Raw genomic sequence first — 26,977 nt, forward strand, 5'->3', positions numbered from 1 at the left:
AACAGCCATAATGTTGCCAGAGGCTGCCTGTGGGTAATGTGAGCTCAGTGGTGTGCTGCTGACTACTGAATCATTGTGGGCTCCTATTACACTGAGTTCAGCCTGCTCAACTGTGTGCATCTATCCCCACTGTGCTGCTGTGTGTTATAGGTAGCTCATTGATGACTGTTGATTTCTCTCTCTCTCTCTTTCAATCCCCCTTCTCCCTCTCTCTTTGTTTTTCAGTGTCTCTTCCTATCTTTTTATTTCGCTCTTATAAAAGTTGTTTGATTGGCATGACCAATTACAATGCGGTGTTGCAAAATTAACAAAAAAAACAACTTTTTTTCCCTTCTTTCTGGTATGGAAATAAGAAGATATTTCCAGCTCCCAAATGTTCAATTTATTCCCTATACAGTGCACTCATTTGGACCAGAGTCCTATGGGACATTTGGAACGCACAAGGATGTTTTGAATAGGAGAATGGAGAGTCCGTGTCTCCTGTTGTTGGTTGCCTAAGCACTGGTGGTACTTTTTGTTTTGTTTTATTTCTCATGGTATTGATTGTACAAATGTTTTACATATGGTATATACTTAATAGTTTTATTACGGTATAGGACAGCTGGTATGAGTTGTATTTTAAAAGGGAGAAATGCCCTTGTCATGGTGGCTGGTGGCACTGTACTTTTCCACTGCGTCTGATGTTTCGATCGCACTGTTGATTTTGAGTTGGCCTTATATTTTCATTAGGACAACTGGCTAATGTCACAAGCCTGTGGTCTTCATATTTGTAAAGGACACGAACGTAAATGTTTTGATTATCAGATTGCCTGTTCTTATTCCAGGCACCGAAGAAGCATTGGAATGATTGAAACTGGAGAAGCACTAGCACGCCAACAGTGTGATCATCTTTCTTGCTACCAATCATTGCCAGTCTGCCTTCCCTCCTATTCCTGATGTGTGACATCAACCAGTACAGATTTTCATTAGGGCTCTAATCAGCAGTAATCAGCCGTAAATATAGTCTATTCAGCGCTGTGCGCATTATGGACAATGCACTTCTAATATAGATAGATCAAGAGGGCCTGAAACACACACACACCCACACACACACACACCCACACACACACACACACCCACACACACACACACACACACACACACACACTGACTAGCTTGGGTGATAAACAAATCTAACATTTCTATCACCTATCTGGAGAAATCTCAATCACTGAACCAAAATGGCAATATTAGGCGAGACTGGAAATCAGTCACAATCCCAGTTATCTGATGATAATTATTTGGATGATTACCCTAGATTGGGCTCCCAAGTGGCGCAGCGGTCTAAGGCACTGCATCTCAGTGCTAGAGGGGTCACTACAGACACCCTGGCTCGAATCCAGGCTGTATCACAACCGGCCGTGATTGGGAGTCCCATAGGGCAGCGCACAATTGGCCCAGTGTCGTCTGGTTTTGGCCGGTGAAGGCCGTCATTGTAAATAAGAATTTGTTGCCTAGTCTTGCCTAGTTAAATAAAGATAAAATAAAAAATGTATTTTGTTAAAAATGTTATTTTTTTATAATAGTGTCATTCCAACCAAATAACCATGTACCACATCAAAGCTCACAATACACCCTTACCCGATGCACATTGAAGCTACATGCCCTCTGTACTTTAGTGAGCACTCTGAAAGCACAGGGCCTTGAGAAAAACAAGGACATTATATTTTTTCAAGATATGATATAACCCAGCTAACTGGGTGCCAAGAGCTGTCCAGAGCTACAACATGTTAAAAATATCTGTTGAAAAACAACCAGTCTGTCTTACATCTATTCTCAGCATAACATTCAACAGCGACCTTGTGGCCAATTTAGCATCACTGTACAATACCAACTATCTGAATCATTATGAGAGTACATTTTCAGAGGAGTTGTATCGATTGAGTACATACAGATGTAGGATCTTAATTTGAGCCAGTTTTCTACAGCTGGAAAATAATCCTACGTTAGAAGCCTTTTTAAACCTTGAATACACTACAAGTTTGCATTTCCTGGACCCACTCGCCTAACTATATCAACAGACTCGTGTAGCAAAGAATGCTCAACCAATAAATTCCCCTCTTTACTCCATCAGTTAAGCCTCATCAACCAATCGCCACAGAGATAAGAAGGCGGCTACCCAGCGGGGGTCCATGGGAACATCGAGGCTGGAGGTTGATGTTGTTCTCCTGCGACTCCCATCTTTGTCTTCTCCTAAACCCAACCTGGGAGTGGGATCGCTCGGTTTCTCCTATTCCCACAGCCCACTCTCTGTGAACTCAACAAGCCTCTTCTCATGGCTCTTCAGTTACCCACAACCCCCTCGGTGACGATACGGTGCGGCACTGTTGCATTTCATAAGGAAAAGCCTGTATTACTCCATGATAAATGGGGCCCTATGTTACATTAGCTCATGTGTGTGGTTGGTTCCTTTGTGACTTCTTGGCTGGTTGCTTCCGTGTTGACAGTTTTAAGAGGCCCCAGATACGTTGGGGCATGCATGTTTTGGGTTGTCTAACAGCCATGGGTTCCTGTGCGTTTCCTGGCTGATTGTTTCAATGTGACATGGAAGAGGCCACTACATGTGGAATGTATAGCTTTTAAACATACGGGGGATTTATTTCATTTGTTTGTCATTTAGCAGATGCTCTTATCCAGGGCGACTTACAGTAGTAGTGAGTGCATACATTTGTCGTACTTTTTCGTACCTGTCCCCCGTGGGAATCGTACCCACAACCCTGGTTTTGCAAGCGCCATACTCTACCAACTGCGCCACAGAGGACTTAAAAGAAAGGAATTTGAATTGAATTAAAATGGCCTATATATAATATGTGAGTGATGGCCTTTATAATTATCAGTGGGTTGTGTTGACATTTCTAAAGCAAACACAAGCATCGTATTCAATTAGTTCATTTTACAGTGAAAATGACAAAGGAAATGTCAACTTAGCTCGTTACCGAGTGACCTTCCATTGTAATTTATTAATCATTTGTAATACATGAATAAGGCATGAATTAAGCTTTGATAACAAGCGGGACCTACGCTGGAAGAGACTCCATTAATGGAGGTTTCATAGAACGGGTAAACAAGGTACCTCTTCATTGATCTGAGTAGTGAGTGACAGATGTGGTCGAGATGGGAAGAGGGCTCTGCTCTCATCATAAAGAGACAGATTGGCGGAGGAGCAGGGAGATATAAGTGGACTGGTCTATGCAATCACTACAGCGGGTTAGCCAGCTCTCTTATAGAGATCTATACTGAAGCCCACTGAGCCTGGCGACTGAGGCAGATTGGCAACAGATAGATGGAGAGATTGAAGGAGGAGATTGTGAAAGTGTGGGGAGAGAGGTGAAGAGGAGAGGTGGAGAGCGGAGATGGACTGAGGTGGTTACCGAGAGTGAAAGGAGAGATGTGGAAAGAAGGAGAGGGGGAAAGAGAAGAGATAAAAGGTTGAGAGAGTGGGTTTTTTGAAAAAGTGGGTAAATAAGATGGGGAGTGGAGCAGAGAGGGGAAGCAAGATGGAGAGATGAGAAATCACAGAAATTGTAAAACGTGAGGTGAGAGAGATGGGGGGGAAAAACATTGAAGGACACAGAAATAGGAAGATAGTGAAGGGAATTAAAAGAGACAGAAAAGAGAGAGAAATAGTCCGGTCCAAAATGATTGGCACCCTTGATAAACTTTTTAAAAAGACTGTATGAAAAATACATACTGAGATATATTGTATGCTCAAGAAAACATGGAAATTATATTATTTTAAACTAATACAAATGAAAAAAATAAGGAGATCTGACTGTTCATAGCAAACAAGTATAAGGGAAACATCATTTTGGGCCAAACAGAGAGGGAATGAGGCAGAGTGGTCCTGTGAAGTGGATGACAGTGTTCAGGCAGGACTGATGGAGTAGCACAGGCACCAGGAGTCAGGGGCAGGGCATTGAGTTTCCGCTTATACACAGAGGGGCTCCTATTACAATGACTAATGGACCAGGGGTTGATGTATGTGTGTTTTAACCTGTGGGTGACCTTCGTGTATGGCTGATTTGAAACATGTAAGGTGATCTGGATATTTGTGTGTATCTTTTTCTACATTTGAGACTGAAAGCCAGAAAGCTTGATCAATTTTGTCACATTACTCGGTGTGAGATTAAAAGCAGCATCCCTGTTATAATTCAGTTAAATGCAAATTCTCTTTATTTCACTGTGGTGGTGCACGACCCAATCCTCGGGCTCTGCCTGTCTGACAGACAGCTGGGAAAACATGTCAGACGAGATCTGCTCCTCTTCCTCTCTTTCTCCTTTCTTTCCCTACACACACACACACACACACACACACACACACACACACACACACACACACACACACACACACACACACACACACACACACACACACACACACACACACACACACACACACACACACACACACACACACACACACACACACACTTTACTGGCTTTAATTACAGTTCTGTTTTCAATGCACCCCTCGACCGCTCCCCCGCCTAGCTGTCAGCACAGGGCCAAACCACATGCCCCTGCTACCACGATTAGTACTGTCAGAGATGAGCGCTGCTGCCACTGTGCTTTTTACTCCCACGCTAATTAGCCATGTATTTTACAACACAAGGGATAGAGATTTTAGAACAGAAGGACAGAAAGAGTGAAGATATTTTACGTTTAAACAAATGGCTCTGTTAGAAGACTTTTCAAATATATCCTTTCTTCCTTCCTTCAGTCCTTTCTTCCTTTAGTCCTTCCTTCCTTCAGTCCTTCCTTCCTTTAGTCCTTCCTTCCTTCAGTCCTTTCTTCCATTAGTCCTTCCTTCCTTCAGTCCTTTCTTCCTTTAGTCCTTCCTTCCTTCAGTCCTTCCTTCCTTCAGTCCTTTCTTCCTTTAGTCCTTCCTTCCTTCAGTCCTTTCTTCCTTTAGTCCTTCCTTCAGTCCTTTCTTCCTTTAGTCCTTCCTTCAGTCCTTTCTTCCTTTAGTCCTTCCTTCCTTTAGTCCTTCCTTCCTTCAGTCCTTTCTTCCTTTAGTACTTCCCTGCTTCCTTCCTTTCTTCCTTTAGTCCTTCCTTCCTTCAGTCCTTTCTTCCATTAGTCCTTCCTTCCTTCAGTCCTTTCTTCCATTAGTCCTTCCTTCCTTCAGTCCTTTCTTCCATTAGTCCTTCCTTCCTTCAGTCTTTTCTTCCTTTAGTCCTTCCTTCCTTCAGTCCTTTCTTCCATTAGTCCTTCCTTCCTTCAGTCCTTTCTTCCTTTAGTCCTTCCTTCCTTCAGTCCTTTCTTCCTTTAGTCCTTCCTTCCTTCAGTCCTTTCTTCCATTAGTCCTTCCTTCCTTCAGTCCTTTCTTCCATTAGTCCTTCCTTCCTTAAGTCCTTTCTTCCATTAGTCCTTCCTTCCTTCAGTCCTTTCTTCCATTAGTCCTTCCTTCCTTCAGTCCTTTCTTCCTTTAGTCCTTCCTTCAGTCCTTTCTTCCGTTAGTACTTCCGTTGCTTCCTTCCTTTCTTCCTTCCTTGAAGTAATCCTAGATCTGACATTTTTGGACGAGGTTAAATGATGTAGTGGAACCCTTGCTTTCACCTTTCCAGTCATGTTCAATTCGTGATGATTACTTCAAGGCAGGGAGAAGAGGGACACATTTGATAACTATTCAAAACATGTTTTTTGTTGTTGTCAGATTTACAACTGATGGATATCAGTCCTGTAGATTCAACGTTGAGTAGCTGCTCTATCTAGTTTGACACTGAGAGGTCATAAATCGGCAGTATCGTCAGGATTCCTTATAGACAGACTTCATGTAGGGGTAGCGACAACTGACTTCCTTTTTAGGGACCGAGTTCACTGTGATGGACGTTATGTCCTTTGGCGTGCGTCATATGTATATGTCAGAACAGATCAGTCTGTGCACGTCTTTTGAAATGATGACGGTTTTGAAAGAACCATGGCCATCTGGGCCGAATGCCCTTTGAAGTAAGACCGTAGACGAATGATGTGATAATTAACCCCCATACAGTGTCAGCCGCTTTGAAACCTAAGCCTTGAGTGTCATATAAATGCATTCCATCCGGGATTCACCCTGTAAAGCTTAGAGATCTTAGTAAATAAGCAGTAGTTTGATACATTTTGTCTCTGAGTGAGCTGTACTACCCTCAGTCAACTATCAACCTTATAGACTCAGGTCAGGGACAGCTGCTGTGATACTGCACATATCTGATCTGAGGTCAGAGCAGTAGAACATGTAGGCGGCGGAGTGTTGGACACAGAGAAAATAAATTAAGAGATTATGCAATATTTCATTTCTTTTTATGACTTTGAGCAAGGTAGAAATACTAAATAATACATGATAAACTGAACATATTTCTATAGGCTCATTTAAAAATCTGTTAAACTCTGACTCCAGAAGATAGAGGAAATTGAGAGTCCCGAAGGAGAGAGAGAGCTTTTTTTCCCAAAACTTTGTTACTAGACTCTTCCGCCACAGTGGTCTGAAGAGGTGAACAAGTGGGTGTTTGGGTTTGGAGGCCGGGCTTTTGACATCGAGGTTGCAGGTTCAGTTCCCAGCCACTGTGTGTCTGTCATTGATCAAATAAGCCAAAGAGGTGAATTATTGGAAAGGCCTAGGTGCCTGTGAAGTTAACAGATGATGGGGACTAAAAGTCAGCTCATTTGATGTTATTAGCAGAACAATTTCTGCAATGCGTGTGCAACACAGCACCCTAACATCTTCCAGCAACTGTTTTTAAAACACTGTACTGGGTTTTCTTTTAAAAAAAATTTGTGACAATCTAAGTTTGTAGCTCCCACAACTGTAGGGCCAATAGCCAAACTAAGGGATGGCGTCAGTTTGAATCAACTCATATGTTTTCCTTGGTTTCCCCGATTGATATTCAAAACCATGTCCGTCTCAAGTGTGCGCAGTGTAGATGAATGAGCCATGTGGGTGACTTAACCCAGGACTTGATCCAAGAGAGGGGATTTGCATCACGTTATGCTCCTATTTTCAACTACCCCCTCCCAAACATTAAAGACGGTGTACAGAAGTCAAGTTGCTAATTTACTTCAAATTTGGACTTGAGGTTAACAATACATTTTTACAGTATCTATATTTCCCAATCACATTACCCTCTTATGCCAGCATGATACTGTATATGTGGGAGAAGTCGTTCCAGACATTTTTAGTTCATGACATTACCCCCAAGTGGGCACGATCGCCTTGCCTTGGAATATTGGTTTGACTCAAGACCTGCATGCCTTAGCTCCCAGCTTACACAGTGAGTGGAGAAACTAAGATGAAAGGAAATGTATTTAGTATGATGTGTAAAGCTACGGTAGCTAAAATGAAGGATATCTGTTTAAAATACCTCTCTTGGTTTTGTTCACCCTGTTGCATTAGAATTTTCCTGGATTTTCCAGGAAATTTGAAACGTGTTGTGTATTTGAGGTTTAAAAAGGCTTCTGAAGTTTGGAATTTCTACTTTGATCCTGTTGGTTTGTCATACTGTGGGGGGAAAGGATGTAGCAACACATGGGGACTGGCAACAGGTGGTGCTACACATTATGGACCCAACTGGCTATGGTTTGTTCATTTATTTTGTAAAGGACAACAAATTCAACCAACAGGATCATACAAAATGCCCATCTCTCAATCTTGAAAGCAATGAGGAAATAGCAGAGCTCATGCCCAGATTGTGCACCTCAATCCTTTGTGTTAATCTCTCTGTTCTTTCTCTCTCTCTCTCTCTCTCTCTCTCTCGGTCTCTCTCTCTCTCTCTCTCGGTCTCGGTCTCTCTCTCTCTCTCTCTCTCTCTCTCTCTCTCTCTCTCTCTCCTCTCTTCTGTGGCAGGTGTTACTGGCTTGGTTCAGATTGATGGGGCAGGCGATCGGGAGATTGACTTTGCCTTGTGGGACATGACTGATCTTGACTCTGGGGTCTTTCAGGTAGGCACTGACTGCTCCTCGCACAAAGTGGTGGTCAAGCACAAACACACACTGGCGCATAAATACACACTCACTCTGTAGCTGTGTTCTTTGTCCTAGACACTCTTCAAGTGTAGCAGCTATACAAAACCTACAATGACAAGGCACTTTCGTTACACAGGCAACACCCAAAGTTACAGTAGTTTTCTACTGTGTGTCTCCAGATCGTGTCCGTCTACAACAGCACCCTGAAGGAGCTGGTTCCAGTGCCGGGCATGAAGGTCCAGTGGCCGGGGGGCGCCCCCCCCCAAGACATCCCCGACTGTGGCTTCAAGAACGACAAGCCCGCTTGCTTAGCACGTATGCACCAAAGAACCCCTTGGGCCTCGTTTATCAACATAAAAATTGTCCACATAAAAATTGTTACGCTGAAACAAGAAAGGGCCTTCCCCAAACTCTTGCCACAAAGGTGGAAGCACAGAATCGTCTAGAATGTCATCGTATGCTGCAGCATTAAGATTTTCCTTCACTGGAACTAAGGGGCCCAGCCCGAACCATGAGAAACAACCCCAGACCATTATTCCTCCTCCACCAAATTTTACAGTTGGCACTATGCATTGGGGCCGGTAAGCGTTTTCCTGGCATCCGCCAAACCCAAATTCGTCCACTGCTCCAGAGTCCAATGGCGGCAAGCTTTACCCCACTCCAGCCAAGGCTTGGCATTGCGTATGGTGATCATAGGCTTGTGTGCAGCTGCTCGGCCATCGAAACCTATTTCATGAAGCTCCCGACGAACAGTTATTGTGCTGACGTGGCTTGTGCTGACGTTGCTTCCACGCTCTTCAGCACTCGCCGGTCCCGTTCTGTGTGGCCTACCACTTTGCGGCTGAGCCGCTGTTGCTCCTAGATGTTTCCACTTCACAATAACAGCACTTACAGTTGACTGGGACAGCTGTGGCAGGGTAGAAATTTGACAAACTTACTTGTGGCTTCCTATGACGGTGCCATGTTGAAAGTCACTGAGCTCTTTAGTAAGGCCATTCTACTGCCAGTGTTTGTCTATGGAGATTGCATGGCTGTGTGCTCGATTTTATACACTTGCCAGCAATGGGTGTGGCTGAAATAGCCGAATCCGCTAATTTGAAGGGGTGTCCACATGCTTTTGTATATATAGTGTAACTCAATTAGTTGCACACAAATCCCCCATTGACCAAATTACATTATTTGCATGATGTCACTGTACACATAGACATCTCAAGTTAGGATTTGACCCGTAGGTTTTGATTATTGCATGGTAACATTATCTGCACGAACAATTTAATAGGATTGTTCTCATTCAGTAAATGTTATTTGTGAATATCCACAGAAATATCTGACAGTCTCATTTTCATAGCAGTCTCATAACGGTCTCATTATCATGACAATCTCATTATCATAACAGCCTCGTTATCATGCATGGTGGCGTTTGTTTTTCATTTGTATTTGGCAGCTGCTTCGCTAGTAAGATCAGGAACATCAAGAGATTAGGTTTCCCGCTGTGTCATGATTTAGGTGTTTTTTGAGACGTGAAAGTTCAATTAATATTTATGGAATCCAATCAAACATACACTGCGGGAAACCAACACTTCAGTACACTGCCAAAACACACAAAACAAAATGTTGCAGACAAAATACATATTTCCTAGTCGAACAAACCTGTTGTTGTTTCAGCAACTTCTATTGTTTGGCTATTTTTCCCTACCTTAGTTGAAGGCACTGACTAGAAGTGGTTCTGGATGGCAGTGCCTGCTAAGTAACTAAATGTAATACACATATCATTTCATGGCATAGGCTTCACATGCTATGACATGTGCTATTGAATTTGGGTAAAATGTCATACAACTTCAATAATTTTCCTTTCCTCCCAGGGACGGTCACTATGCACCAGATGGTGGCCATCGTGGCTTGCTTCATCTTCGTCATCATCGTCACTGTCACCGTCTTCATCTACAGGTCAGTGGTGCCCCCTTTTTTTTACCGTCCCTCTTCGCTGAGGAAGACACCGGTCGATGGTATGGGTTCTGATGACACCTTTCCACTCCCGACCCCTCCTCCACCCTTCCTCTATCGCTCTCTCAATTCTGTTCACTCTCTTCCCATACTCTGCTCTTCTTTCATTTTCTCAATTTTATTTCCCCCCCCCATCTCTTTCTCTTCTGTTTGCTTTTCTTCTGTTTTCTACTGTTCTTTTTCTCCATGTTAAACTTTCTTACCCACATTGTTACTCTGTCTATCTCTCCCTTGTCCTCTTCACTTTCACTATCGTTCTTCCTCTGCCTTCTTTTCCCTTACTCTTTCTTCACACATTAGATTCGGCCAAGAAGGAGCAAAATAATGTGATTCTGTCTCCTCTTCAATGATGACTCACCACTAGGGTCATGTTCATCAGGCACCAAACAGAAATAAACACTGAAACAGGGAGTGAATACCTGGAGTTGTTTAATAAGAAAAAATGTATTTTTGTTTTCAGTTTCAAAGCGTTTGAATATATTTTGCGTTGTGTGCGCTAATGGACCCGGTCCAGTATCCAGCTCCATCAGACTCGCAGCTGAAAATGTCACTTGCTTTATAGCTTATTATGTTTTCTGATAAAATTGTTGAACATCGAGTGCAAGTCCAGGTGAAAGTTTACCTTACTTTCTAAAAAGCAATATGTGTCCCGGGAGGAACATCATGCATAAGGTCAAAGTATATTATGTCTCATATCAAATATTAGAAAAAAAACAATATGTTTTTACATTTTCTAGAGTTAAGTTTGAAAGTGAAAAGTGAAACAGTTCAAGTTCAGTTCCATTTTCTAGCAAATAATTATGCTCCCTTTGTGTTTGATATAAGCTATCCTGTATCTTTACTTTTGTCCGGTATTTCCGATATTTCACATTTTCTGAGGCCCTTATCTACCTCCCCAGAGTCAGATGAACAGATGAGCACGCTAGCAGATACCCATAGACCTCCAATCCTCGTGCTAACGCTAGTTAGCATTGGCTCGCAAAAACTACCTCTAACTTCCTTCTTACTGGATACAGAGACATACATTTTTTTAAATCCATGAGTTCATCTGACTCTGGGGAAGTGGATAAAGGGCCTCATTTACCAAAATCCCAATGTATCCCTTTAACAGTTGTGATGTGCTGTAAAAACAGTAATGTGATGTGCTGTAAAATTACACAGACCCTTTTGACACTTTGTCCCGCGTTACACATACAGCAAGGTGCAGATCATTTGAATAGCACATAGCCATAGGGGGATACATTTATGAATGTTCATTTTCATATTCTTGTAGGATAAGCGCTTACTATATTAATGACTTAATCTATGGATGACTTAGTCTGTGTGAAGTGTATCTGTAAATGTGTTGTTTATTGTAAATGGAAGCTACTGTATGTTTGTACTGAACATACTATCATTGTGAAGCAGAATTCACCAAGCGTTGGATTGTTCACCCACTAATAGGGAACGTGAGCTGGGTTTAGACCGTCGTGAGACAGGTTAGTTTTACCGATAGTATGTTTGTATGTTCATAGATTTAAAAAAAACAAAAAAAACAACAGCATAAATGTGTTATTATTACACATGAATAGTGACTTTTTGGCTTTTTCTTTTACATAATGTTCCATTACAGTAAAGAATGTTATATCAAGCACAGGATGCTGCTGAGGGGAGGATGACTCAAAGCAATGGCTGGAATGGACTGAATGGAATTGTATTGAACACATGGAAACCATGTGTGTGATGTGTTTGATACCATTCATTCCGTTCCAGTCATTACTATGAGCCTGTCCTCCCCAATTAAGGTGCCACCAGCCGCCTGTGATATCAAGGTACATGTCGAAACAATTTCACACACACAGCACTGTTGGTGAATGATGACTCGATTTAAATTGTAATCACAAATTGAGGGGCGACACTCAATGGCAGATATTAATCTCTATCAATACTCAATGAATTAATCCCATCCCCAATACTATAGTTGGGTTGCACATGTTTCTGAGAAATGTGTGTGTGAATACCATTTGTAGCTTGTAATGGGTGGAGTGACAGAGGTATTGATGGGCTGTTTGGGTAGAGGTACAGTCTTACACAGTGTACACTCACACTGAAACACATCCATCCCTCTCCTTAATCTCTCTGTCCTTTATTCCGGATTCTCATTCTCTCTCTCTCTCCCTACACGCTCTCTCTCTCTCTCTACACGCTCTCTCTCTCTCTCTCTCTCTCTCTCTCTCAAGCCTCCTCTCTCCATCACCCTTTGGTCTCCCCTTCTCTTACCCTCCCCCCTTCTCTCTCTCTGTTTGACCCTCTCTCACTCCCCCCCACACTCCCTCCCTCAGGAAGCTGAAATTGGAGAATGAGTTGGCTGCTCAGCTCTGGCGAGTGCAATGGGATGACGTGCAGATGAGTGACCTGGAGAAAGTGCTGCGCAGGGCCTGCAGCAGACTCACCCTGTCTCTGGTACTGCATGGAGAAACACACACATCAAATCAAATCAAATTTGATTTGTCACATACACATGGTTAGCAGATGTAAATGTGAGTGTAGCGAAATGCTTGTGCTTCTAGTTCTGACAATGCAGTAATAACCAACTTGTAATCTAACCTAATAATTCCACAACTACTACCTTATACACACAAGTGTAAAGGGATAAAGAATATGTACATAAAGATATATGAATGAGTGATGGTACAGAACGGCATAGGCAAGATGCAGTAGATGGTATAGAGTACAGTATATACATATGAGATGAGTAATGTAGGGTATATAAACATAAAGTGGCATAGTTTAAAGTGGCTAGTGATACATGCATTGCATAAAGATAAACAGAGACATAAAATACAGTACACCTACACACACACACCTACACACACCTAAGCACACCTACACACACCTACACACACCTAAGCACACCTACACGCACACCGATACATAGAAGCACAGATATGCACGCTGAAAAGTCCTCATTCCCTCTCGATATGGTCCACAGAGAGGCTCCAACTATGGCTCCTTCCTGACCATGGAAGGAAACTTCCAGATCTACGCCAAAACTGGCTACTACAAGGTCTGTTCTTTTACACTGGGCTTGTTGTGGTACACCGACAATGCTTATGACATTTGCTTTATTAAGGATTTGTGTCGTGCAATAGTTGTTCCCACTTTTAACAAAGTACAATGTATAAAGGCTTTATAGAGCATGCATAAAGGCTTCATAAGCACTACATAAATGCTTCACAATTCGTCTATAAGCGTAGGTTTTACTCTATAAATCAGGGGTTCTCAAACTTTTGGCGCCAGGGACTCCTTTTGTGATAGCAAATTCATTAGGGGCCCCATCAGAACACAACACGGGTGAGATTAAAATAGCATAGTAGTTTTACAAATGTTGGCAGTGCATTGCAGGGCCCTGGGAAGGAACATTTGAAAGGCCCCTTCTTGGCATCGGAGAGAACATTTTGCCGTTTTCAAGCTAATCACCTGCAATTCAGCACATTTTGCCACAAGGCAGAGAGAAAACTACCATTTTAATTATTTAATTGTAGGACATTTATGTTTTTTTTTTACTTTCTGGGAAATACAAGAAGAATTGAGTTGAAAAATGTATAATTGATGGAGTTTTGTGATCACTAATATCCATGTGACCCTCCCAGGCCGATGTTGCCCAGGGTTATGAACAGAGGCTGTAGATGAATAATATGTCATTGTCTTGTATTGTAGGACACCCTCGAAACATATTCCACGGATCCCTTTGCCATAATTACTTGAATTTGTTGTTGTTAGTAATATTAATTTAAAAAAAAAAAACATTGGGCCGCAGACCCCCTGCAGTATCTGGACCCCACTTTGTCACATTTGGCAATTCGCCCTACAGTGGGAATGGTTATGTCACCCTTCATAAACCATTTATAGTGTATGACATATGCTTGCAGATGATTTGTGAAGCGTTTATGTAGTGCTTATGAAGCCTTTATGAGTTTTACCTCGTTTAAAGTGAGACCCAATATTTGCCAGGGAGAAGTGTTCGTACCAGGATTCTGCTAGGGTTCACGTGGGCCGTTGCGTTGTTCACATCCTTGGAGTAGGAATTACCAGTGCATTCCACTCCTTTTAACAGTACTTTCAAATAAATAGATAGTATATAATACTGTTGAAGGACACTTAAAGTCAAATGATGGTGAAATATTGTGTTAATGTGGCCTCCTTTCCAGGGAAACATTTCGGCCATTAAGTACGTCACTAACAAGAAGCGCATCGAGCTCACCAGGAGGGTGCTCTTTGAGCTCAAACATGTGAGTGTTTTATTCAGTAGGCCTGTAAACATGTTACCAGAGCAACAATGCCCTTTCTACCATTTCTTCTACTTATCACGTTCCTAGGGTGTATACTTCGCTCAGGTGTTAATTCCATTGTAACTAAGTATGTTGGTGATGGTGTATGTTCATCTTCTTGCCTCCAGATGCGTGATGTTCAAAACGAGCACTTGACTCGCTTTATCGGAGCCTGTATCGATCCTCCTAACATCTGTATCATCACAGAGTACTGTCCCCGGGGCAGCCTGCAGGTACTTCACACAGCCTATCGGGTCTCGTTGTTCTATTCGTTAACCTTACGACCTTAGCGTTGTTAACTGAAACCCCTTTTGTTCTCTTATCTCCCACACCACACAATTCACACAGTGAGTAAGTAATGAGCCATCTAGCTTACAGTGGCTACCCTTGGGTCTTGAGATGGCTGGTTTGCCATCTACGCTACATGTTGTTGAGTACCAACAGCCTGTGTGGATGGATATGGCATGTCATGTCATTGTGGCCTGGGATTAACCTGTTGGTGACCTTCATGTATAGCTGATTTGAAACATGGAACATGGTCTGAATATTAGCGTGCGTGCGTGTGTGTGTGTGTGTGTGTGTGTGTGTGCGTGCGTGTTTAAATAGTCACGGTTCTGTTCATGTGTTGTGCAGGATCTTATGGAGAGCGAGACCATCACCTTGGACTGGATGTTCAGATACTCTCTGATCAACGACATTGTTAAGGTGCATCTCCATCCTTCATCCTCCATCCAGAGATCTTTTCCGTTCAGATAGAGGACAGTGTAGGAGGAAAGACAGGAGGGGGTTTGGGTCCTGGATTCGAATCAACCGGGTCACGAGCATAATATGTCTATGTGCTGAAGGCCCCAGACCACTAAACTGGTACTTAATGTTGTTTCACAGTATTGGGGCTGGGGGAGAGGTCGAAAATATTCAACTCATATTTATTCTATCATACCTCAATAGGTTTTTTGTATTGTCAATTAAGAAAGTTATGCCAAGCCTGTTACCTGTCACTCCCACTTTCTTGCATGAGATTTGTGTGTGTGTGTGTGTGTGTGTGCATGCGTGCGGCCGGGCATGTGTCGTGACGCTTATAATGAAGGGTAGACAGATGGTGTCTGACTCCTCCTGGTGTCCTGGTTAGAATGATGAATGAAGAAGTCATGCATTTCACCTGAGTTAGTCTCAATTTAATGCCCCTCAATGTCCTTTTCTAGCAGAGACAGCTGAGAAGGCTAGCTCCGTACTTTTTCTTCTGTCCACAGGAAGTCCAAGGCTTGGCAGAGGAAGTTATGCCTATTTTCAATGGAAGTTAATGGGAGGGTACACATTTTTGGGGTTATTGACTTGCGTAGTGCGTAGGTTGTTCAGCGAATGCAATTTCATTGGCTTAAAGCATGTGACAGCTCCTGCCCCTCTGCATGGACCCCTGTGCAGGAAACATTTTACACAGGGTCGCCCACTGGTTGGAGAAATATTGTGAATCACATCCTCTTTGATTCTAGGGAATGGCCTTCCTTCACAACAGCGTCATCGTCTCCCATGGTAACCTGAAGTCCTCTAACTGCGTGGTGGACAGTCGCTTTGTCCTGAAGATCACTGACTATGGGCTGGCTAGCTTCCGCGAAAAGTCCAATATGGAGGACACACACGCCTACTATGCCCGTGAGTTACCAGAGCTGCAGAGACACACTCACGCGTAGACAAAGACTCGAACGCATGAGCAAACAAACACACACACTCTACATGAACTCAAACCAAGTGATTGAGCGGCACGCTTCCTGCTATTGTTGTTGTTATTAAAAAAAAACGAAACATGCAATTTTTCTGATACTATGGTCTGTTTTACACAATATATTTCTGTCTATATGTTCTGTGACAATGTCCCCTCCTGAGAAAGCCCTTGCTGGCTCCATTTAATTACTTATCATTGATGTGGCTCAACAGTCAAATCGCCAGGCTGATAAAATTATTTATTAGTTACTGATTGAGAGGGATGGTATTAAAACTCTATATTTCTCTCTAAGTACATCTTTGAAATGGCCTTTTATTCTTATGTTGTGTAAAAAAAAAAAAAAAAAAACATTTCGGACACATCTAATCATTCCAGGGTTTTTCTTTCTTTTTACTATTTTGTACATTGTAGAATAATAGTGAAGACATCAAAACTATGAAATAACACATATGGAATCATGTAGTAACCAAAAAAGTGTTAAACAAATCAAAATATATTTTATATTTGAGATTCTTCAAAGTAGTCACCCTTTGTCTTGATGACAGCTTTGCACACTCTTGGCATTATAAACCAGCTTCATGAGGTAGTCACCTGGAATGCATTTCAATTAACAGGTGTGCCTTGTTAAAAGTACATTTGTGGAATTTCTTTCCTTCTTAATGCATTTGAGTCAAGCAGTTGTGTTGTGATAAGGTAGGGGTGGCATACAGAAGATAGCCCTATTTAATAAAATACAAAAGTCCATATTATGGCAAGAACAGCTCAAATAAGCAAAGAGAAATGACAGTCCATCATTACTTTAAGACATGAAGGTCAGTCAATATGGAACATTTCCAGAACTTGAAGAAACTGCCTCTCATGAGGAAGGCCACAGGAAAGGAAGACCCACTACATGATTCCATATGTGTTATTTCATAGTTTTGAAGTCTTCACTTTTATTCTACAATGTAGAAAATAGTAAAATAAAGAAAAACCCTTGAATGAGTAGGTGTGTCCAAACTTTTGACTGGTACTGCATATATAATGTATAATGTGTATATTTATGTTGCACATTGTTGTAGAAATTCTTGCACAGGGACACTTGAAGTCAATCTTTTTTTAAATTTAAATTTTTTAAATTTAAAATGTAAAAAAAAAAAATTCTCCCCAGTTGTTAGTAATTACTATCTTGTCTCATTGCTACAACTCCTGTACGGGCTCGGGAGAGACAAAGGTCGAAAGCCATGCGTCCTCCGAAACACAACCCAACCAAGCCGCACTGCTTCTTAACACACGCATCCAACCCGGAAGCCAGCCACACCAATGTGTTGGAGGAAACACCATGCACTGCCCGCCACAGGAGTCACTGGTGCGCGATGAGACAAGGACATCCCTACCGGCCAAACCCTCCCTAACCCGGACGATGCTAGGCCAATTGTGCGTCGCCCCACGGACCTCCCGGTCGGCTGCGACAGAGCCTGGGCGCGAACCCAGAGTCTCTGGTGGCACAGCTAGCGCTGCGATGCAGTGCACTAGACCACAGCGCCACCCGGGAGGCCTTGAAGTCAATCTTAAATGAATCACTGTTTATTGCCAGCGCGCTGGAGAGGTTCCAACCAACTTAATGCACCACAGTACACATGTCAATCAGGAGCTCTGCCTGGGCAGACCCTGCAGTTGTCTTATATAGGACTATACACAGACAAGTTCTATTTGCATGATTTAGCATAATTAATGAATCATTACCATTTGTGACCATTTGTGACCGACAAATACTGGTTTATAACACGTGACAGACCAATACCTCGCGAGGCTTCTTGTCTCTAAGCTGAGACCTTGAAACCGAGATATCTAGTTTGTTCTCAAAACACAGTCATTTGTTTTCAAAACACGGTCTGTACGTACTGCCACATTGCAGCTACTGACAATGAGGATGTGTACAGTCAGCCACTTGCATGAACACAGACATTGGTTATTAGAACAGCACTGAGTAGAAGACAGAAATGAGTTATAAGAAAAGCACAAACATGACAATTTCCATTACAATGTCTTCCCTGTTAAAATAAAGGTTTACCTCCCTCTTTCCTTCTCTCCCATCCCCCCTTCACTCCCTCTCCCTCTATAGGAAAATTGTGGGCAGCTCCAGAGCTGCTGAGGGCAGATAGTCCCCCGGCATGTGGCACACAGAAAGGTGACATCTACAGCTTCGGCATCATTCTGCAAGAGCTGGCCCTGCTCCGAGGGGTCTTCCACGTCGAGGGGGACACCCTCAGCCCCAAAGGTGTGTGTGTGTGTGTGTCTATGTCTATGTCTATGTCTATGTCTGCGTCTGTGTCTGCGTCTGTGCCTGTGTCTGTGCCTGTGTCTGCGTCTGTGCCTGTGCCTGCGTCTGCGTCTGTGCCTGCATCTGCGTCTGTGTCTGCGTCTGTGTCTGTGCCTGCGTCTGTGTCTGTGCCTGCGTCTGTGCCTGCGTCTGTGTCTGCGTCTGTGCCTGCGTCTGTGCCTGCGTCTGCGTCTGTGTCTGTGCCTGTGCCTGCGTCTGCGTCTGTGCCTGCGTCTGCGTCTGTGCCTGTGCCTGTGTCTGCATCTGTGTCTGTGCATGTTCTTCAGTCAAGTACAGTGCATTCAGAAAGTATTCACACCCCTTGACTTTTTCCACATTTTGTTGTGTTACAGCCTGCATTTAAAATGAATTAAATTGAGATTGAGATTTTGTCACTCGCCTACACACAATACCACATAATGTCAAAGTGGAATTATGTTTTTCGAAATGTTTGCCATTTAATTCAAAATGAAAAGCTGAAATGTCTTGAGTCAATTTGTTATGGGCAGCCTAAATAAATTCAGGAGTAAACATTTTCATAACAAGTCACATAATAAGTTGCGTGGACTCACTCTGTGTGCAATAATAGTATTTAACATGATTTTTGAATCATCTCTGTACCCTACACATACAATTAAGGTCCCTCAGTCGAGCAGTGAATTTGAAACACAGATTAAACCACAAAGACCAAGGAGGTTTTCCAATGCCTCGAAAAGAAGGTCACCTATTGGTAGATGGGTACATTTTTTAAAAAGCAGACATTGAATATGGTGAAGTTTTTAATTACACTTTGAATGGTGTATCAATTCACCCAGTCACTACAAAGATACAGACGTCTTTCCGAACTCATTTGCCAGATAGGAAGAAACTGCTCAGGGATTTCTCCATGAGGCCAATAGTGACATTAAAATTGTTTGAGTTGAATGGCTGTGATAGGAGAAAACTGAGGATGGACCAACAACATTGCACTTACTCCACAATGCTAACCTACACAAGGCCAAATCTATACTAGAGTTGCTTACCAAGAAGACAATGAATGCTCCTGTGTGGCCAAGTTGCAGTTTTGACTTAAATCTACTTGAAAATCTATAGCAAGAGCTGAAAATGGTTGTCTAGCAATGATCCACAACCAATTTGACAGAGCTGGAAGAATTTTGAAATGAATAATGGGCAAATGTTGCACAATCCAGGTGTGGAAAGGTCTTAGAGACTTACCCAGAAAGACTCACAGCTTTAATCACTGCCAAAGGTGCCTCTACAAAGTTTTGACTCAGGGGTGTGAACACTTACAGTGCCTTGCGAAAGTATTCGTCCCCCTTGAACTTTGCGACCTTTTGCCACATTTCAGGCTTCAAACATAAAGATATAAAACTGTATTTTTTTGTGAAGAATCAACAACAAGTGGGACACAATCATGAAGTGGAACGACATTTATTGGATATTTCAAACTTTTTTAACAAATCAAAAACTGAAAAATTGGGCGTGCAAAATTATTCAGCCCCCTTAAGTTTATACTTTGTAGCGCCACCTTTTGCTGCGATTACAGCTGTAAGGCGCTTGGGGTATGTCTCTATCAGTTTTGCACATCGAGAGACTGACATTTTTTCCCATTCCTCATTGCAAAACAGCTCGAGCTCAGTGAGGTTGGATGGAGAGCATTTGTGAACAGCAGTTTTCAGTTCTTTCCACAGATTCTCGATTGGATTCAGGTCTGGACTTTGACTTGGCCATTCTAACACCTGGATATGTTTATTTTTGAACCATTCCATTGTAGATTTTGCTTTATGTTTTGGATCATTGTCTTGTTGGAAGACAAATCTCCGTCCCAGTCTCAGGTCTTTTGCAGACTCCATCAGGTTTTCTTCCAGAATGGTCCTGTATTTGGCTCCATCCATCTTCCCATCAATTTTAACCATCTTCCCTGTCCCTGCTGAAGAAAAGCAGGCCCAAACCATGATGCTGCCACCACCATGTTTGACAGTGGGGATGGTGTGTTCAGGGTGATGAGCTGTGTTGCTTTTACGCCAAACATAACGTTTTGCATTGTTGCCAAAAAGTTCAATTTTGGTTTCATCTGACCAGAGCACCTTCTTCCACATGTTTGGTGTGTCTCCCAGGTGGCTTGTGGCAAACTTTAAACAACACTTTTTATGGATATCTTTAAGAAATGGCTTTCTTCTTGCAACTCTTCCATAAAGGCCAGATTTGTGCAATATACGACTGATTGTTGTCCTATGGACAGAGTCTCCCACCTCAGCTGTAGATCTCTGCAGTTCATCCAGAGTGATCATGGGCCTCTTGGCTGCATCTCTGATCAGTCTTCTCCTTGTATGAGCTGAAGGTTTAGAGGGACGGCCAGGTCTTGGTAGATTTGCAGTGGTCTGATACTCCTTCCATTTCAATATTATCGCTTGCACAGTGCTCCTTGGGATGTTTAAAGCTTTGGAAATCTTTTTGTATCCAAATCCGGCTTTAAACTTCTTCACAACAGTATCTCGGACCTGCCTGGTGTGTTCCTTGTTCTTCATGATGCTCTCTGCGCTTTTAACGGACCTCTGAGTCTATCACAGTGCAGGTGCATTTATACGGAGACTTGATTACACACAGGTGGATTGTATTTATCATCATTAGTCATTTAGGTCAACATTGGATCATTCAGAGATCCTCACTGAACTTCTGGAGAGAGTTTGCTGCACTGAAAGTAAAGGGGCTGAATAATTTTGCACGCCCAATTTTTCAGTTTTTGATTTGTTAAAAAAGTTTGAAATATCCAATAAATGTCGTTCCACTTCATGATTGTGTCCCACTTGTTGTTGATTCTTCACAAAAAAATACAGTTTTATATCTTTATGTTTGAAGCCTGAAATGTGGCAAAAGGTCGCAAAGTTCAAGGGGGCCGAATACTTTCGCAAGGCACTGTATGTGAATGAGATATTTATTTTTCAATACATTTGCAAAAACGTATAGAAACATGTTTTCACTTTGGGTATTGCCTGTAGATGGCTGAAGGGGGGAAAAATTTATTTAATCCATTTTGAATTCAAGCTGTAGCACAACAAAATGTGGAATAAGTCAAGGGGTATGAATACTTTCTAAGGCACTGTAATTATATAGAATGCATATCAAGGTAAATAGGGTTAGACTTCAAGATTGAAGTACAGACGTATGGAATGGTACTTGAAACAATGAAGAGAGAAAAACGGATGAGGTTAGCATCTTTTATTTTGATTATTTTGGGGAAAGACAAAGCATTTAATTGCACAACATATATATTGATTTTATTAACTTCATTTAACCAGGTTAGTCTCATTGAGATAAAAAAATAAATAATAATAATTCAAGAGAGACCTGGATTATATTAGCTTCTGTGTAGAACACAAATCATTTTGAAAGGCATCTTGGAGAGGGAAAATGTACAACACTTTTTTTTTTTTTTTTTTACACATTTGTCATTTGTTATTTGTGTTCTCCAAGAAGCATGGCACTGAATCCAATTAGATTCTGAGAAGTGTGTGGGTTTCTCAACCCTCCTTCCTCCTGTCGCTGTCTCTATATCTCTCTCTCTCGGAAAGTACTATGAACATGTGTGTATGTGTTTGTTCAGGCAGGTCTAGTAATACCTATAATTACTAGTATACTAATAATGTGCCCACTCCAGCAGTGATAACCCGTAGTTGTAATACATTACTCTTTAAAATGCTAAATGTAGTAAATCATGTAGTACTCTCTTTCCTTCTCTTTTTTCTATCTTTCTTTCTTCCCCCCCCTCTCTCTCTCTCTATCCCTCCCCCTCTCTCTCCTTCCCCCTTCTCTCTCTCTCTCTCCCTCCCCCCCCTCTCTCTCTCTCTATCCCCCCCCCCCCTCTCTCTCTCCTTCCCCCTTCTCTCTCTCTCTCTCTCTCTCTCTCTCCCCCTCAGGTGTTTTTTAAAATCAATCTTCACCTTCCATCTTCCCTTTTACATTCCAGTCCTGTCAGCCCTGGTTCTGTCATATCTCTAAGGTGCCGACTCTCTGTCACCATATATCTTTCACCACACACAGACACAGACACAGACACAATGTATAAGTACACATACTTACACAATGTAAATTTCTGCCATCCACCTTATTCCCCAGGGAAACATACATCTCCTGCATAGGAAAATCTGCTCAGGACTCTTTGACATTCCCCTAATTATGTAGGATCAAAAGTAGATCCCAGTGGTCATAAAGAGCTAGCTCCCTAGTTGCTGTCAGTAGAAATACCTAGGTGGGCTCTTATGGAAGCACATTGAAATGCTGTACATGTCACATAGTTAAGAATGTGCTGTAAGCTCACGCCACAGCTAACTTGAAATGTGGCCAATCGGTGGTCATGTGTGTTGGTGGGGTAAAGCAGTGGTCCCCAGCCTTTTTTCCACATGGCCCCCTTTTTTCTCATTTTCATTGTTTATTGAGATTGCCTATATTAAATACACCACCAGTTTGATTTTGTTTAATTTGAGGAACCTAGGAAAATGTGTTTTTAAGCTATTTTCTTGCAATTCCTACATAGTTTAATAAGACCCATCTTTTAGGGAGGCTATTTAATGATAATAATAATAATAATGATGATATTAATGATGATAATAATAATAATGATAATAATGACAATAATAATGATTATTAGTATTAATAATATTATAATAATAATGATTATATTAATTATAATAATAATGATGATAATAATAAAGATGTTAATAATGATAATAATAAAGATGTTAATAATGATCATAATAATAATAATAGTAATAATGATAATAATGGATAAGGAAATCAAGTCTAGACCCGATTTCCCCAAATGTTATTCCGCTACCGAATATGTTTTATTATGATCATTTATATGAACACTCAATTTAATTACACATTCTCTATTACAGAAAGTTATTAGATCAATTGATCACACATTGTATAAGATTACTTTCCAAGCAAAGTCCAGTTACTGTGACTCCTCGACTTTAGCAGGTCGTAGCTCAGCTTCATATGAATGTCATAGAGACAAACCAAAGATATTCCTGTGTGCATCAGGCGTGTCTTCCTCTGGCATTTTACCACTCGTTTCTATCCTTGCAGATTTAGATCGGTATAAACAATCGAGAATTGTGTAAAAAAAAAAAAAGTTCCCCCCTCTCACCCCCCATGAAATGTTGCTGCTCTGTATGGGGTGTGTGGGCCCCCTAGGTTGGGAACCCTTGAGGTAGAGGACCCTGGTTCAGGGAGGCAGCGCTATATGCTAAGCTAGCTCACTGACTGTGATTATACAGTACACACATTGAATTGAATGGGGGGGGGTCATATAATTTATGTGTGAGACACAAGAACAAAAAATAAGAAAAGAGGAAAATCAATGAAATGAGGAGAGAGAGGGGTGGTGGACAATGAGTTCAGGACATTGGCACTGGAAGAGTCGGTCCCCGGATGGAAATATTGTTTATTTACTGAATGGAAAAAAGCTGATATGGAGGGCAAACATGAGAGGTGACCCAGATACAGTCGTTAAAGTATTGACACATTTGACAGAACATTGTTTCCCTCAACCTCATTCTGCCTTGGCCTTTCATATTCAAGTCTATTAGGATGCCTCTGCGTTTGAAGTGACGCCTCGTTCGGAACAGAAAAGAAGGAGATTGAGAGTTGTAATAGGTTAATGGCGGATAGGAGACTTGACGACAGAGAAGAGACTTAAAAGGAGTGTTTTTGTTGTTGATACAGTTGTCTCTGAAACTGTTGACCTTGAGAAAGAGGCTGGTTTTACTGCAGCCTTGGGACTATTCTAACGTGTCTCGTTCTTGTTACTGGGAAGGAGAATAGGCTTGTCTGTCCAAGGTAGCTTTTCTAAATGAAGTTCACTTGAGCTCTACCTCTCTCTCTCTCTCTGAAATTGAAATGTTCCTTAGTACAGTTGTTGCCAAAAGTTTTGAGAATGACACAAATATGAATTTTCACAAAGTCTGCTGCCTCAGTTTGTATGCATATTTGCATATACTCCAGAATGTTATGGAGAGTGATCAGATGAATTGCAATTATTTGCAAAGTCCCTCTTTGCCATGCAAATTAACTGAATCCCCCAAAAACATTTCCACTGCATTTCAGCCTTGCCACAAAAGGACCAGCTGACATCATGTCAGTGAGTGTCTCGTTAAGTGTGAGTGTTGACGAGGACCAGGCGATCACTCTGTCATGCTGATTGAGTTCGAATAACAGACTGGAAGCTTCAAAAGGAGGGTGGTGCTTGGAATCATTGTTCTTTCTCTGTCAACAATGGTTACCTGCAAGGAAACACGTGCCGTCTTCATTGCTTTGCACAAAAAAGGGCTTCACAGGCAAGGATATTGCTGCCAGTAAGATTGCACCTAAATCAACCATTTATCGGATCATCAAGAACTTCAAGGAGAGCGGTTCAATTGTTGTGAAGAAGGCTTCAGGGCGCCCAAGGAAGTCCAGCAAGTGCCAGGACCATCTCCTAAAATTGATTCAGCAGCGGGATCGGGGCACCACCAGTACAGAGCTTGCTCAGGAATGGCAGCAGGCAGGTGTGAGTGCATCTGCACGCACAGTGAGGTGAAAACTTTTGGAGGATGGCCTTGTGTCAAGAAGGGCAGCAAAGAAGCCACTTCTCTCCAGGAAAAACATCAGGGACAAACTGATATTCTGCAAAAGGTACAGGGATTGGACTGCTAAGGACGGTGGTAAAGTCATTTTTTCTGATGAATCCCCTTACCGATTGTTTGGGGCATCCGGAAAAAAGCTTGTCCGGAGAAGACAAGGTGAGCGCTACCATCAGTCCTGTGTCATGTCAACAGTAAAGCATCCTGAGACCATTCATGTGTGGGGTTGCTTCTCGGCCAAGGGAGTGGACAAACTCACAATTGTGCCTAAGAACACAGCCATGAATAAAGAATGGTACAAACACATCCTCCGAGAGCAACTTCTCCCAACCATCCAGGAACAGTTTGGTAATGAACAATGCCTTTTCCAGCATGATGGAGCACCTTGCCATAAGGCAAAAGTGATAACTAAGTGGCTCGGGGAACAAAACATTGATATGTTGGGTCCATGACCAGGAAACTCCCCAGACTGTAATCCCATTGAGAACTTGTGGTCAATCCTCAAGAGGCGGGTGGACAAACAAAAACCCACAAATTCTGACAAACTCCAAGCATTGATTATGCAAGAATGGGCTGCCATCAGTCAGGATGTGGCCCAGAAGTTAACTGACAGCATGCCAGGGCAGATTGCAGAGGTCTTGAAAAAGAAGGATCAACACTGCAAATATTGACTCTTTGCATTAACTTCACGTAATTGTCAATAAAAGCCATTGACACTTATGAAATGCTTGTAATTATACTTCAGTATTCCATAGTAACATCTGACAAAAACATCTAAAGACACTGAAGCAGCAAACTTTGTGGAAATTAATATTTGTGTCATTCTCAAAACTTTTGGCCACGACTGTACAATAGTACAATATGGTTTTATGGATTCTCACATATTCTCTCACCCCTGTCTCTTCCTCCCACCCTCTTTCGCTCCACCAGAAATCGTAGAGCGCGTGGCGCTGGGCCAGTGGCCCTACCTGCGGCCCTCCCTCTGCCCCCAGAGTCACAGTGAAGAGGTGGGCCAGCTCATGCAGCGCTGCTGGAGCGAGGACGTGAACGAGAGGCCCGAGTTCCACCACATCAAGCTGCTGCTGCGCAAACACAACAGGTACACCATGTCTGTACGCACTGCTTAAAACCTCCATTAACACCATGCACGTTATATGGTGCCTGATCTACAGACATGCACTGATACCCATCCCCTCGAGTTAGAGATCTGCATGCGTTCACAATAACTCTCCACGCACAAACATGTGTGTGATTCATTTTACCCAACGACTTGATAGACTCACAACAGGTTTGCACTGCTCTGACAACTACCTTCAAAAACCTCCCATCGCATCTTTTACCCGTTCATTTCTCCTCTCCTCCATCCTTCTCGCCATCCTTCCCTCCCCAGAGGTTATGGGTCTAATATCCTGGACAACCTGCTGTCTCGTATGGAGCAGTACGCCAATAACCTGGAAGAACTGGTGGAGGAAAGGACACAGGCTTACCATGAAGAGAAACGCAAGGCCGAGGCACTGCTCTACCAGATACTTCCACAGTGAGTGTATTAAGAGGACCACAGTGGAAATAAGTTGTTTCGTTTTTTTGTTATCCTAAATGATTTTTAAGACAGTGTACTAGGTTGTGTCATTTTTTAAATAATTAGGTCCAAAAAGGACACACACAAACACACCCTCACACAGAAATGCTCATCAAAGGCTGTACTCTGCAGAGGACTAGTACATACAAACATAATTTGATGATTTGACTGAATCACACACGCGCACACACACACACCCAACTCCCTCTGCTTAACACTGTCTGTGTGTGATGTAGCTCTGTAGCGGAGCAGCTGAAGAGAGGGGAGACGGTGCAGGCTGAGGCCTTTGACTCGGTCACCATCTACTTCAGTGACATCGTGGGCTTCACCGCCATCTCAGCAGAGAGCACGCCCATGCAGGTCAGTCCAGAATGAACTTAGTCAACAGACGCTTGACAATACAGTCTAGTCCCGATATGCAATGGCTTTAGGCTGTCATGAATGAGAAGTGGAGTA

At 42.4% G+C, this 26,977-nt stretch overlaps 1 protein-coding gene across 2 annotated transcripts in view; it reads left to right on the forward strand.

Moving 5' to 3' along the window:
- LOC109907461 (atrial natriuretic peptide receptor 1-like) overlaps window positions 1-26,977 on the forward strand; it is a 117,500-nt gene that overhangs the window by 84,206 nt on the left and 6,317 nt on the right. For both annotated transcript variants that reach the window (XM_031793557.1, XM_020505423.2), the window contains 13 exons: window positions 7,862-7,956; window positions 8,160-8,295; window positions 9,843-9,927; window positions 12,306-12,426; window positions 12,956-13,030; window positions 14,175-14,255; window positions 14,423-14,527; window positions 14,928-14,999; window positions 15,785-15,944; window positions 18,119-18,274; window positions 25,873-26,041; window positions 26,333-26,479; window positions 26,758-26,881. In XM_031793557.1, the coding sequence (XP_031649417.1) occupies window positions 7,862-7,956; window positions 8,160-8,295; window positions 9,843-9,927; window positions 12,306-12,426; window positions 12,956-13,030; window positions 14,175-14,255; window positions 14,423-14,527; window positions 14,928-14,999; window positions 15,785-15,944; window positions 18,119-18,274; window positions 25,873-26,041; window positions 26,333-26,479; window positions 26,758-26,881 (1,526 nt within the window). The remainder of the gene's footprint in view (window positions 1-7,861; window positions 7,957-8,159; window positions 8,296-9,842; window positions 9,928-12,305; window positions 12,427-12,955; window positions 13,031-14,174; window positions 14,256-14,422; window positions 14,528-14,927; window positions 15,000-15,784; window positions 15,945-18,118; window positions 18,275-25,872; window positions 26,042-26,332; window positions 26,480-26,757; window positions 26,882-26,977) is intronic.

Source organism: Oncorhynchus kisutch, linkage group LG17, assembly GCF_002021735.2.
Source record: "Oncorhynchus kisutch isolate 150728-3 linkage group LG17, Okis_V2, whole genome shotgun sequence".
Lineage (NCBI taxonomy): Eukaryota > Metazoa > Chordata > Actinopteri > Salmoniformes > Salmonidae > Oncorhynchus > Oncorhynchus kisutch.